Raw genomic sequence first — 14,511 nt, forward strand, 5'->3', positions numbered from 1 at the left:
TTTTCACGGGGCCTTTTATTGAATTTAATGTTATTGAATTGAATGAAAATCAAGAAGAACAAACGAAGAACATAAATCAAGACCAATAATAATAATTTTGCGTGTACGGAAACAAAAAGTGCTTGAATCCATCTCTGAACTTTTTATAGGCCTTTAGGTAAGTCGATGGGCTTCGCTTCTTTAGGGACATGCCAGACTTAAATTCTTCTTCATATTCTTGTCGTGCGCCACATGTTTTGCTTGACCCAGTCTTGAAGGGATTGTTGAGAAGATCATTTGACTGGATAGTCTTCAAGAGGCCGTTTGAATGAGTATTCATTTAAATACTTGTTCGGGCTAAGTTGAAATTGGCTTAGCTCGGAAAGTTCTCAACAACGAGCTAAACCAAAAGAGCTCGGCTTGTCATCCCTCGTACGACAATTTAACAATTGTTTGGTATAACTCGTTATATATGTTATGATCCGTCCTATCAAGGCTTTGCTCTCTAGGCCCGAGTTTAGTACTTCGTACGGACCTAAAGTTCATTATTATTGAAAGACAAAGTTCAACACCAACATTTAATAATAAAAAAGAAACGAATAAATAAAGCACATATTAGAAATAGGGTTTTAATAGTATTAAAATAAACGTTTCATTGAGACCTTTGCATTAATACCATTTTTTTTTAAATGGAGGTCTAGATCACGAGCTATGTATTTAAAAAAAAAAATAGGAGAAGAGAATAGAAATTTAATTAATATATGAAAATGCGATCTTAAGTAGATACTGATAATTAGACCTATATATATATATATATATCCAAATTCCTCCTTATTTATTAGCCTCATAATAATGTAATCATAATTATCGATTCGCCTCAAATAGAAAACCAAATTCATCAATAAATGTAGTGATTTTTTTTAATTATCGGATCATATCAAATAAATATCAATTTTTTTTAGTAGAATGGCGAAATTGAGAGCTAGAGTCAATGATTTGTGACGGCTAAAACTACTTCGGGTCGAAAGTAGGATTAATATTAGGCCTCTACTAAGTTATTATTTAATTAATTTATTTATTTAGCTATATTTTAATCAAATACCTAATTACAATACGTGTTACTAGGGTTAGTAACTTAATTAGTAATTTAGTATAATAGAAGGGCTAGTTTACCCTTAACTCACAATAGTTACTTATTTGTCCTCTAAATTATCCAATTCCTTCCATGTTATCATTATTCTTTTGCTCCGATTCTGCCGTTGAAAAGGAGAGGAAAATAAAAAGGGAAAGATAACTAAGATTTTGATTCTGATCACTACAGCTAAGAGGTTTATTGTGCTTTGCATGCATGGCTAGTAATTTCATGCAGTGGTGTGGGAGTGTTTTTTTTTTCTTTTTAACTTTTTGTTTAGGCTAATTATGATTACTTGTCCCACCTATTCCAAGTGCTCAACAAAATATCCACTTTTCACTCCAAAATAATTATATTTCAAACATGTTGTATTATAACTATTCCCTTTCAAAATACAAACCGCTGCTTAATCATTCTTCTTCTTTATGATTTGCCTCCCTTTTTTTTAATTTACTGAACCAAGGTAGACCATCTATAGTTGTACATTCCTTTTATAATCCGTTATATGCTCATTAATAAATAATGGGCATAATAATAGCTATATATAGCCTCAAAGTTCATTTAAAAACCTCTCCAAAGTTGAAAATGATTCAAGAAGCAAGGCCAAGTAGGTATTAGTATATTACTTTCAAAGGATCTAATATCTTTCATTTTCAAAGTATCTTGAAATTACTTTTGTCTTTTCACAATCCACTACAAATTTGTGAAACAAATATATATGAGCTGATTGGGATATCAGATAAGCAAGTAAGGCTAGTAGTAGTTGCAGTAGACATAAATTAAAAAAAAAAAAAAAAATCCCATGTTAAATTTGTGTGGACCATAAATCTTCAACAATATAACCCAATTTGCTGTTCTTTTTTTGTCCTCGCGAATAAATAATTACAAAAATAATGAAAGGTACAGAACTGTTCAGACCAAAATCACAAGCCTAGGTGTATTGGTATGAGTCATGACAGTGTTTGAACATGTAGATACACATATATGTATCTGTATATGTATTTTAATGTATAATCTGTGTTTGAAGTCTTTGAATTGAAGAGATTGAAGTCTATCTTGGGTGATGAGGTATCTGGGTATGGATGGGTTGTTTTTTTGCCTAAACCTCATCTCTTTATATTTTGGGTATTGGATAAGAGAAATTTCATTAATTGGGCTTAATAAGTCATTAAATATCAAGATTAGACCCTAATGTTTAAAAATATCTGAATATGGACTTTTGGCCCAAAATCGGACACAAATACCCTTGATTCAAAAAACCCATGTGTTTTCTCTCATTTTCAAATGATTTTCATCACAAATCATTTTCATTTTCGAATTGGTTGCGCTAGGATTAGAATTTTCGGTGGTCGAGCTCACCGCTGAGCTCGTGGGGTTCGGGGCAACGCCCCGATTTTTTTTTTTTTTTTTAGGATTTTGGGTATGTGTTCAGTTTCGATTTTGAGGGTTTCACCTTGAATTTCATCGTACAGCATCGTACGGCATCGTACAGCATCGTACGATGAGATACGACATCGTACAGCATTGTATGTGTTCAGATTCGATTTTGAGGGTTTCACATTGAATCTCATCGTACAGCATCGTACGACATCGTACAACATCGTACGACATCGTACATCATCGTACGACATCGTACAGCATTGAATGTGTTCAGGTTCGATTTTGAGGGTTTCACATTGAATCTCATCGTATCGCATCGTACAGCATCGTACGACATCGTACAGCATCGTACGACATCGTACATTATAATGTGTATGAATTTTACCGATTTTGAGGGTTTCACATTGTATCTCATCGTACGATGTCGTACGATGCTGTACGATGTCGTACGATGAGATTCAATGTGAGATTCATTGTATCTCATCGTACGACATCGTACGATGCTGTACGATGCCGTACGATGCTGTACGATGAAATTCAAGGTGAAACCCTCAAAATCGAAACTGAACACATACCCAAAATCCTAAAAAAAAAAAAAAAAATCGGGGCGTTGCCCCGAACCCCACGAGCTCAGCGGTGAGCTCGACCACCGAAAATTCTAATCCTAGCGCAACCAATTCGAAAATGAAAATGATTTGTGATGAAAATCATTTGAAAATGAGAGAAAACACATGGGTTTTTTGAATCAAGGGTATTTGTGTCCGATTTTGGGTCAAAAGTTCATATTTAGATATTTTTAAACATTAGGGTCTAATCTTGATATTTAATGGTTTATTAAGCCTAGAAAATGAAATTTCTCTTGGATAATATCATAGACACACTTACATGATTCTTGTGGGTCCCACTTCTAAAAAAAAAAAAGATTAGCCAACTGCCACTTTTGGGCCCCACCAGCCACATGCACTACAATCCCAACTCATATCACATGAAAAAAAAAAAATTAAAATATTAAATGAAATATGACTCCTCTTCTCTTCTTTCCCTCTTCTTCTCTATTTATTATAAATCCCAACTCAACTCATCACAACAAAAAAAAAGGAAAAAAAAAAAAATCTACACAATAAATTTAGACTGAAAGAAAAGGGAAAGCAAAAAGGAGGCCAAACCAAAGCAAACTCTCTGTGTTTTGGTATTTTGGTGACCGAATCAAAGACTACACACACATGGAATTGGAAATGAGTGGTGAGTTAGAAGATGACTTGTTCTTTGCAGACTTGAGCAAGCAAATTTCTCTTCTAATCATGGATGATGATGATGAAGACCCTCTTGCTGATTGCCCTTCACTTTCCCTCCACCAGGTATTAAAAAACAAATTAAAAAAAAATAAATAGAGGGTCTTGACTCTTGAATCTTTTGATTAAATGTATTAATAAATTAGTTGTTATGTATTTCAGGCTTTTTCTCATGCAATTCAACCACCAGTACAAGTGCAATTGCAAGTACAAGCCCAGTTTGTGTATGGGCAGAGTTGCGTAAGGGAAAGCAAAGGCACAGGGGTTTTCATTCCACAGTCAACTCAGCCAAGAAGGAATAGGCAAAGACAATCATCAAGGTTTATTAGCAACAATAATCATATTAATATTAATAGCTCTTACTATGCAAAATCCCAGAAGCAACAAGTGGTGGCACTTGACAATCATCAGCAAGTTGTGGCATCAAATGAATCTTTCAAATCAAAGTATGCAAAGGCATGAATGAAATGAAAAAAAAGGAAAAAAGTAAAAAGTAAAAAATAAAAAAGGTGTGACAAGCCAGCCAGCTAGGAGTTTTTATTTTAATAATCTGTCTCTCCACTAATTATCGATCCCAATTGCCCAAAAATAAGAATGGTTTCTTTTTAGACCTGGGATTCATTGTATTGTGAATTTATGATTATATATTTTTTTTAATCTGTATGCATGGGAGATATACTATGTACATGGGACAAGCTATATATAGTTTGTAATTAGTGTGTATTTTAAGAGGGGAAATTTACACCTAAGGTTTATTCCTCTCTCATAGGTTCATCTAGTTCGTGCCACGAACTTCGTGGCAACAACATGGAAGGGTTTTATTTTTATTTGTAGTAGCTATTATTTATTTGTGTATGATATAGGGGGTTTTATAAGCTTGATTTGTTACTCATTCAATTGTATTAAATTAAACTATTCTTATTGTTCTAGATCTGTAACTGATCTGTATTGTATGAAGATGACTTCCCATTATTTGTTACACTTTGTGGGTCTCATTATAATATTTATTGGTTAATTATGATTTAGGAAAGAAGATTTGTTTTTTTTTTGGTGTGATAACATCATTTGATATATATGTGATACAAGTTGGGGTAGACCACTAGACCCATCAAATCCAACACTAATATATTAAGGTTGGAATATAAGTGGTTTAGAACTTTAGATAATAAAAAATAATAAAAATATATACTAATAATATAATCTACAGCCTTACCTTATTTGAGCTGGATCTCTAAATGGAAAGGAAAGTATGGTAATATTATCCTGATATCCTCTTAGGGATTAATTGAACCATCTTGATGTGACAGCTATATTTTGAAGCAAATATTATAATAATAACAATAATAATAGTATAATACTATCTTTTTATGTTCATTTCACTCTTGGATTCCAATCGGTTGGAGAGCTTGCATCATTGTGCGAGGCATCAACTTCATAAATTACTCCTATAATTTATGATCATGATGATCATTAATCATCTGTTTGACTTTTCTTCTGATATATATGTCTTTTGAACTTTAACCATCTTAAGAATTAAGATTGGAGATTTTATAGAAGAACAAATATCTTTTTACCAAAAAGTGTTTGATTCACAGAATATAGAGATGGAAACATACAAGATACAGAATAAATAAAAATTCCTCCCAAAGAAAAATCTAGATGCAGAAACATAAAGTACAAGTTAAATCTAAATTTACATAAACTTGAACTATTACTACCCTGATATGCATTTCAAAGTGACAAACTTAAATAAATAAATCCAAACCGACAGTAGTATAATATTTGATTAAGACTATAAATCCAAATATAAGACTATAAATCCAAATATAAATGAAGCCACCTAAATACAACCTTTGATTACAAAATCACATTTACAAACAAAACCATCAAAATTCTCCGTTGAAGTTTCACTTTCCAACATGGCATTTTAATTATGTAGCCTTTGCTTTCATTCATTGTCACTGTCCTCTTCAATCTCCTTTGCAATAATATGCCATAGTTTTTCATCTCTTCCTAGGCATCTATTTTATTTCCCTTTCTGACATGACACTTTCAACCACATATGTTCACGCAAGAAATATTCACATGTACCTTTCATTATCTCCCTTTAATAACTAAGAAACAATCCCATAAATCAAGTTAGAATTAGCTGAAAATCATGAAACTTCATTTGTCCTCTCAATCCCATAATGGAGAGAGAAAGTGAGGGAGAGAGGCATGGATATTTATTCAAGTGTGCATATATGATATTTTCCATTAATTTTTTTTTTTCTTTAAGGGTATATAGTTCCATGACGTCATCAATATTATGAGGATAAGTCTCATGGGTTGGAAAGTTATATGGGCTACAGAATATTTGCTGTGATAGATATATACATATATGGTTGGCTTTTGAAATCAATCTAGTACTTGGCCATTAGTGTTATAGTGAGTGGCAACACAACAATAGGTGAATTATTGAGGGCAATCAAAGTGAATCTTTTCTTTTTGGTGACCCACAAAATAGGTTGCCCCGATCTTGAATTCAATACCCAATTGATAATACAAGGGCTTTTGCTTTGAAGAGTCTCAAATATGACAGGCTAAGATGATGAACCATTTTGTGGTACTATACTCTTCATACACAGCTAGCTTGTCACCACTGTCTTATCATTTTGATGAAGATATTTTAACCCTTTTTTTTTACCAACTTTTATGATGAGATACTCTTAAAAAAAATTTCTTTGATTTTAAAAAAAAAAATTATAAAATATCATCATCAACCGTTGTTATCGACATCTAGCCACTTCAAGAGGAGAGCAATATTATGATCATTGATCATATTGGCCAACAATATCAAACGATTATTCAGTTGCATGCTAAAACTTATCAAATCATCAGCACAAGGTCGATGATATTTCCGACCTATTCAAGTCGAGCCTTTCAAAGTTGATCGCAGCAGGAACTCTTCGTTAACTAGTGTATTCGAGACAATCGTTTTGATACGTTCGATCTGGAGCAGACCTCCTTATTGAATGACTTGAATATATATTAACTTTGTTGTTACAAGGGATTAAGACTCTTCATTTTGACCTCATGATAACATGATCAAGCTTTTACACCATAGTGAAACTTGATCTTAAACCCCTCTTATTGCTGAATTTGAACGTTGTTCAAGCTCTTTAGTGAAGATTCGACCTTGAGTCATTACTACAAGTAGTAATTAATGATAATATTCATGTCTCTTTACTTCTATTAATAGAAAAATATAATATTCATGTCTCTCTTAGCTTACACTCAATAGAACCAACTACGAGAGGGGGCCAATTATAAGGAAGTGAAACATAGTAAAGTTTTGGATGAGCCATAGCCCTCATGAAGTTTAATTATTGTTAGAAACTATTAATAATAATTGCAAAAACAAGTGACGATTTGCAAATTCTTGAAATTTGGAATAAAAAATAATGAACAAAATAGTAATAGTAAAATTAAAATTATTAGACAAGGAAAATATAACAAACACAAATAATGTCAAGGAATGATGTCAGGACTTGTTAGGCGTGTTAGACGATCTCCTTAAGCAATATAGCTCTCCCACTAGATGCTAGAAATGATGAGCAAGTGCTTCCCAAAATACAATGGCGTATGAGAAGAGTGCACCTACGGCTCAAATTTGACGAACATAACTAGACCATAAACTACCACGGATTACAAAGAAAAAACAAAATTTCTAGAGGAGGATAGGAAAGCTTGAAAATGTGTTCAGAATTTGTGTGTTTTGAATGAGACCATAAGCCTCCTTATATAGGTCAATGTCAACTCGATCACAAAGCGTAACCATTAGTGAACCTTAGTGCTCAGAGGTTATAACCGTTTATAACCTCTACTGCTCTGTTAAAACTCCACTAAAATATTTTCCACAAATAAGACAATCAAGAAAGTCTACCTTAATCTATGATGAGAGCGACGATAGCGGTGACGGAATCACCGAAATTGTTTTTTCTCTCTTGACCTCTTTAGACTTGAGATCTTTTGGTTGATGGCATAAGAAAAGTACGTAATGAGTTGATAGATGACCAATCCCTATGATTTCTCTTTATATAGACCCACTATCTAAGTATATAGAGAAATTACATTTATTTTAATTAACCAATAGGATTTTAATCTTATTATATATTAAACTCATTGATTGATATTACACTTGGGCCATACATAAGTGGGCTTTATAAAATAAAGTCTAAAGAGTCATTTTTTCTCCTTCTTCTCATCACTAGGAGTTTATTTCGTGTGGACTGTAATTATCTATTTTGATGTCATAGATAATAAGTACAGGCAGTGTGCCCCACGCGTTGCAGCAGAATAATTAATATATTCTAATATAGAGAAATAAATATATAGAGACACGTCCAGAGATATCTAGATTTGATCAAACGAATTTAATGTTTTTGAAGACATTTTTATCTTTCTAATTAAAAACAATCGCTACGAATGAGTAATACTTGTATCTAGGGTCCAATGTTTTGACCGTTTATTGAATAATGATTTTGTCCTTAAGGATAAAATATGTACTTTATATAATAATAATAATAATAATAATAATAATAATAATAATATGAAAAACATGGACAGACGCTTTAGAATCGACCCCTAGTTTCTATGCCATGCCTCTTTCGGAACAAATGCTGCAAAATCGAAAATTCAAGGCTCATTTTGCATAAAATATTACACTAAGGATCAAAATGATAACTTTACTATACTCGGAGGACCGCTTGCAATAATCTAAGATTTAGGGGAAAGACATAGTTAACGATAGAAGTCTAAGACAAGAGACAACCCCTAGTTTTCTTCTGCAGTTAAAACTTAAAACTAAACCACGCCGGGAAAAAAATGGCTTCGACGGTGCTGAAGAGATCGGTTGGACTAATCGGAGGGTTTTGTAAGTCAACGTTTTCCCAGAGAGCTTACATCGCAGTGGGTAGTGATATAGTCTCGGCCGCACCGGATGTTTCTCTCCAGAAAGCTCGCACGTGGGACGAAGGTGTTTCCTCTAAGTTCTCCACCACTTCTCTCACAGATATCTTCAAGGTTTAGGATTAATTCAGCTCAAATGAAACTACAATTTTTTATTATTTCTAATTTCGTGTTTTCTGATTTGGGTTTTTCTCATTTGGTGTCTCAGGGCAAAAAAGTTGTCATCTTTGGCCTTCCAGTAAGTCACATTTTTAATTTTATTCATGTGGTTTGTATTTCTATAACTAGTATAATTCCTTTGGTAGTTTCAAATTCAATATTGTCATATCATTCAGGATTTTTTTGGATGTATGATCATCATAGGATAAGAGTAATCATCAACACTTTTCAAATTATTGAACATATTTAGTTATTGGTCAACTTTTATTTAGGTTATTGGTCATCTTTGGTGTCTTGAGAAAACTCATGTTAAGTTATTGGTCATTAAGTTTTCAGAAAAATGATGTGATGCGCAGCTAGATTTTTTTTTAATTTTTTTTATTATTTTTAATAATAATAATCATTGGGTAAGAGATACATAATTTATTTTCTGAAGCGTCTCTGGTTTGAATCGTTGACTTGCACTAGGGTGCACATACAGGAGTTTGCTCTCAGCAACATGTGCCGAGTTACAAGAAAAACGTTGACAAGTTTAAGGCTAAAGGAATCGATTCCGTGATATGTGTCGCCGTGAACGATCCATATGTTATGAATGCTTGGGCAGAGAAACTTGAAGCCAAAGATGCTGTAAGTCCTTCTCTTTTCTTTTAACAAACATTTAGAAGATATCTTTGATACCAAGTTATTTGCCCTTTTTGGTTCTTGCTTTGCTCGACACGGGTTCGAAGGTCTCAAGTTCAGCCTTGAAATTTAGGATCAGCCGCACTTTCTTTTTCTTTTCACTTATCACAGATCCTTATTTGGTGAAGAACATCGTGTGTCGATTCAAGGCTTGATTTTAGTTGTTGCGTTATTAGATCGAGTTTTACGGGGATTTCGACGGGAGCTTCCACAAGGCTTTGGAATTGGATAAAGATCTCTCTGCTGCGTTGCTCGGGCCACGCTCCCAAAGGTATTGATTTTTTTCTTGGCTCTATATATAATTTTTTTTTCCTACTTAAGGTAAAAGAATGGGTTCCTATTTTCGTGTTCTTTATCGCCGCAGATGGTCGGCTTATGTGGTCGACGGGAAGATCAAAACTCTTAACGTCGAGGAATCGCCGTCTGACTTTAAGATGACCGATGCCGATGTTATTTTGGGTCAGCTTGGCTTGTTTTAGGAATTCTTTCTTCAGCTTTATCTGACTCGGAGTAAAAGCCCCCTTTTTTTTTTCGTGTCTCATGTGCTTGCTCTGCTTGTGCTTGAAACTGTAAGATATTACCCCCCCCCTAATAAGGCACCCAAAAAAAAAAAAAAATACATGCTAAATTTGAATGTGCACGGTTTTAAATTCAGGGAATTTTTTTTACTCTGAAATTCTTCGATGCTACCCTTTTACTGTAGTCGGTACACGAAATTCAGCTAAAACACTGTTTTTCATTCTTGTTATGATACCATGGCCACGTAGCTTTAATGGAAATACCATCGTCCTTCGACAGTTTTAATGGAAATACCATGACCATGGAGAATCTGATACCAAGATTGCCAGTTCTCTCTTTGAATTTCCCAAACACTTTCGTTCTTTCCAAATTTTATCTTGGTATCAGTGCGATCTACTATGGCACACTTTTGTTCTTCTTTCCACATTTTATCTAGGTATCAGAACAATGGCAATCAGATCCAATGACTAAGAAAGGATGGCTCTTCATCTCCAACTACTTTGCGACGACGGAGACCATTACAGATTCTCTCTGTTCGGGCTGGGTATGAAATCTGTTACGATCCTAGTTGACTCTAACATTGTTAAGTATGTGATTGGCATGTGAAAGTCTCACATCGCTAAAGTATGGGCTTAGTACGTGGGTTTATAACTTATTGGGCACTCTCTCTCTAAAAGCTAGCTTCTGGGGGATGAGTTCTACCCAAAGAATTGTAACAAAATCCCTCAAGATCTTCTGGGGTTTTGATGGGATTAAAATCGGAATATAAAGTGATCATGGCTATGGTGGACAATTGCCTCCAAATCAATGAAGCTCAATGTTCAAAACTCACTTGCTCAGTCAAGTCTACTCGTCAAGGCTCACACTTGAGCCTATATTAACCGACATAAAATGGTTCTCCATTTATTGAGCGTCACATTAACACCAAAGATATGACCCGCCATTCTCTTCCCAACCCGGGATATATAAACCCAAAAAGCCTATTATGCCACAAAACACCATATGACCACCTCTCATGGACAAACTGAACCTGCGAGTGTTGAACATGCATTATCATATCCTATGAGGTAACAAACCGTGCAACTTGATCTCAAATGGTCTCTGGTCCTAAGTTCCTATCATCGGAATATAGTTGGCAACAAGTAGGTTTACGAGGTGCAATGTTGATGGGTCTGTTTAGAGGTCTATGGCCAGGTTGGTGGAAAAAAATGGCGATTATCAAACACATGGTGTCGAATTTTTTTTTTTTTTTTTTGGAGACCTTTAGCCTAATTATAAAGCCATGCACCATATGGATTGTTATCACTGGGATGTGAAGTAGCTAGATGTTAACAACGCCTTCATGAATTCATTACTTTTTTTTTTTTTTTTTTGAGGGAATGAATTCATTACTTAACAGAAGATGTGTAGATCAGTTCAAACATCTTGATATTTGTCAAAAGTTGCTAACTAGTTATGTGGAGGGATATTTAATTAACGATGTGTCAAAAGTGGGATATTTAGCATTGGAGTTCTTAGAATATAGTCCACCTCAGCTAATAACTCAGCTAATGCAAAGGCAGTCCAGGCAGATATAGGCTAACAAACTCAGGTCGTACATTGTTAGGCAGTTATGATTTATAGTATTAAGCTAACCTGTTATGTAAACAAAACAATTCAATCAAGGAAAAATGATTCAGTGAGGTTTTCTCTCTGAAATCTCCCAATTCACTTTTGTTCTTCTTTCTACATTTTATGTTACAGAGTCATAGCGACTTTTTTTTCTCTTAGTTTTAATTTTTGGAGAAGTCTTCAAAAATTCAAATTTCCGGTGATAATTTTTTATTTTTGTGAAAACCTGTGAGTTTTCAAGAATTCTCTATTGAAATTTTAAATTTCTCGACAATTTTTATCAATAGGTTCTATCACGACAACTGGCATTTCTGTCAAATGAACTAATTCGGTAAATGATATTTTTAAAAGGTGATGTAGCTAAATAATCAATTTAAAGTTATAAATTTGTAAATAGCCAAAGTTTTTCTTAATTTAGTGAAATAGCCAAAATGTGCATTAATCTGGTTTCAAAATTTTTTTTGACCCCAAGATTAATTCTTTTGAAAGTGATAAATTGCTTAATAATCGTAAAAAAAAAAAAGGAAAATAGTCAACTTAAACGTTTGACATTGCTAAATAGCCAACGTTTGGTAAATCTTTGGTAAATAGCCACTTTCAAACGTAAATTTTAGGTAAATAGTCAACATTTGGTTTATGAAAGTGGCTATTTACCTAAGATTTACGTTTGAAAGTGGCTATTAACCTAAGATTTACCAAATGTTGGCTATTTAGCAATGTCAAATGTTTAAGTTGGCTATTTTCCTAATTGACCTAATTTTTAATCTTGGCTGTAAAAAAAAAAATGAAAACGTAAATTTGGTTACTTTGCTGAAAAATTGAAATTTTAGCTATTTTACTAATCAATAAGTTTCAAATGGTTATTTTGTACAATTTTTCTTTTATTAAATAAGAGTTTTTTTTCCCCCTCTCTCTCTTTTTTTTTTTTTTTTTTTTTTTTTTTTAAGTCAGGTCTATAAATTAAACTTGATTTTTTTTTATGGAAATTAATCTATACTTCTTAAACTACTCTTTTTCTTACAATTTTATTATCTCGCTCTTCTTTTTCTTGCCATATATTAAAAAAGACAATGCGGCTATCTAGCCATTTTTATGTTTGTGTTTTGCAGAATAACTCAATGAGGCAAAGTAGCCAAAATTTTAAAAACTCACCAATTACCCTAAACGAACAAACATATCGATCGTCACAAAAATTCGATCGTCACAAACAAGTTCGAGGGCGTGACTGCATCGCCAAGGATCGATTTCCTTGGTGTCCTTAACAACAACGACGACCTCCTTCTTGTGCTAGACGGGAAAGCTTCGGATCAATCTGCGAGAAAATCAGTTTGACTCGCAAGAGCCCGAGTCGGCCGACGATTGCGTCAATGCGCCGCTCCTCGGCAGCGCCGTCAGATCGGATCAGTGGTGATGGTGGTGGTTGTGATCGGGTTGATCGGATCAAGAAGCCCAAAAACCTTGATGGTCCAACATCCTCAAGAGCCAACCAGCCCTGAGCCCTAGCTCCTCCAATTCGCTCGCCGGAAGCGGCAAGTCCACTAAAAGAATTGTCGTCGTGGTCGTCGACGCCAACGCGATTATCTCCGGAGATCGAAGGTCAGCGTCGATCGTCATCACCACCGCCATCTTCTTCTTCTTCTTCTTCTTCTTCTTCTTCTTCTTCTTCTTCTTCTTCTTCTTCTTCTTTTTCTATTTTCGATTTTGAGTGTTTTTGTTATAGAATAGAGGTTTAAATCTTTTGAAAGCAGGATTAACTATTTTGATACGTACGTCGTTGTTTTCTCGTTGTAGATTTAGATTTTTTTTTTGCTAAGTGGATTAAATTTTTTGAAAGCACGATTAAAATTTTGACGATGCACTTAATTTTGAAACTATTTGGTATATAAGAGTGGATTAAAATTTCAGACATGTACACCTAGATTAACTATTTTGAAATCCTGAAAAAACAAGTTTCACCCAAACATCAATGATATATTAGTATTGTATTTTGATATTATAACCGACTAAAAATGCACTAGCTTATAAAACCCTGGCTTTATTCAAACAACACCAAGTAACATACACATATCAAACACACAAGTAGACATCACATCATAGCATTAATCTCGTTTTTTAATCTCCATTAGAGATCAGCGAGACAAACATAACATTGATTAACATAATCAAACAACACCAGGGAATAATCCGCGTAGAGAGACACAGAGATCACTATGTACACACTCCCTGGATAAGGTCGGGACACATTCCGTTGCAACATTTGTGGAGTAATCCGCAAGGCTGGCCTTTGGGAATGCAGGGATGAGATATGCACGTTCCGGCGAAAGCGCCGTCGCAGAAATTCTCAGGGCAACACTGGTGGAGTAATCCGCAAGGCTGCCCCGTGGGAATGCAGTTCTGTTGTGGCCTCGGCATCATCATCATCATCAGAACCAGCTTTCTGTTCCCGCTCTTCTCCAGCACCATCTCCAACGCCGATGAGCTAATTACGTTCTCGCCCTTCTCGGAGTTCATGATGTTTTGCTCTTCCATCAGCTCTGCTGAAGATGAAGCCGCCAAGAACGCTACCGCAACCGTGATTAATATCGCAACCTTACTCTTCATCTTGTTATGTTTTTTTTTTTTTTTTTTGACGACGCTCTTTGTGCTGTGTTTTTGATACATGAACGCTATCCATGGCTGCCCTATTTATAGTGCTGATAGACAAGGTAGAAGAGACTTGTGAACATATGCTATCAATTATTGATTGCAATCATAGTGAATGCCATGTGATATGTATATGTATAACCTTTTTTATTTGCAGCCATATGT

General features: G+C 34.4%; 3 protein-coding genes across 3 annotated transcripts; 2 read left to right on the forward strand and 1 right to left on the reverse strand.

Moving 5' to 3' along the window:
• The first annotated feature begins 3,522 nt into the window (after positions 1 to 3,522).
• Positions 3,523 to 4,762, forward strand: LOC149393006 (uncharacterized). The gene is made up of 2 exons (XM_089618390.1): positions 3,523 to 3,849; positions 3,946 to 4,762. Exons 1-2 carry the CDS (start codon positions 3,715 to 3,717, stop codon positions 4,243 to 4,245), a joined length of 435 nt encoding a protein of 144 aa, XP_089474516.1. The 5' UTR covers positions 3,523 to 3,714; the 3' UTR covers positions 4,246 to 4,762.
• Positions 4,763 to 8,573: 3,811 nt separating this feature from the next.
• PRXIIF (peroxiredoxin IIF) lies at positions 8,574 to 10,443 on the forward strand. The gene is made up of 5 exons (XM_089616303.1): positions 8,574 to 8,847; positions 8,942 to 8,971; positions 9,361 to 9,519; positions 9,750 to 9,844; positions 9,938 to 10,443. Exons 1-5 carry the CDS (start codon positions 8,650 to 8,652, stop codon positions 10,050 to 10,052), a joined length of 597 nt encoding a protein of 198 aa, XP_089472429.1. The 5' UTR covers positions 8,574 to 8,649; the 3' UTR covers positions 10,053 to 10,443.
• A 3,468-nt stretch (positions 10,444 to 13,911) lies between these two features.
• LOC149393008 (beta/delta-urticatoxin-De2a-like) lies at positions 13,912 to 14,304 on the reverse strand. The gene has a single exon (XM_089617882.1). The coding sequence runs from the start codon at positions 14,302 to 14,304 to the stop codon at positions 13,912 to 13,914; it is 393 nt and encodes a 130-aa protein (XP_089474008.1).
• Between the last annotated feature and the right edge of the window lie 207 nt (positions 14,305 to 14,511).

Source organism: Urtica dioica, chromosome 6 (assembly GCF_054948205.1).
Source record: "Urtica dioica subsp. dioica isolate 48M chromosome 6, U.dioica_male_clone48M_v1_H2, whole genome shotgun sequence".
Classification (NCBI taxonomy): domain Eukaryota; kingdom Viridiplantae; phylum Streptophyta; class Magnoliopsida; order Rosales; family Urticaceae; genus Urtica; species Urtica dioica.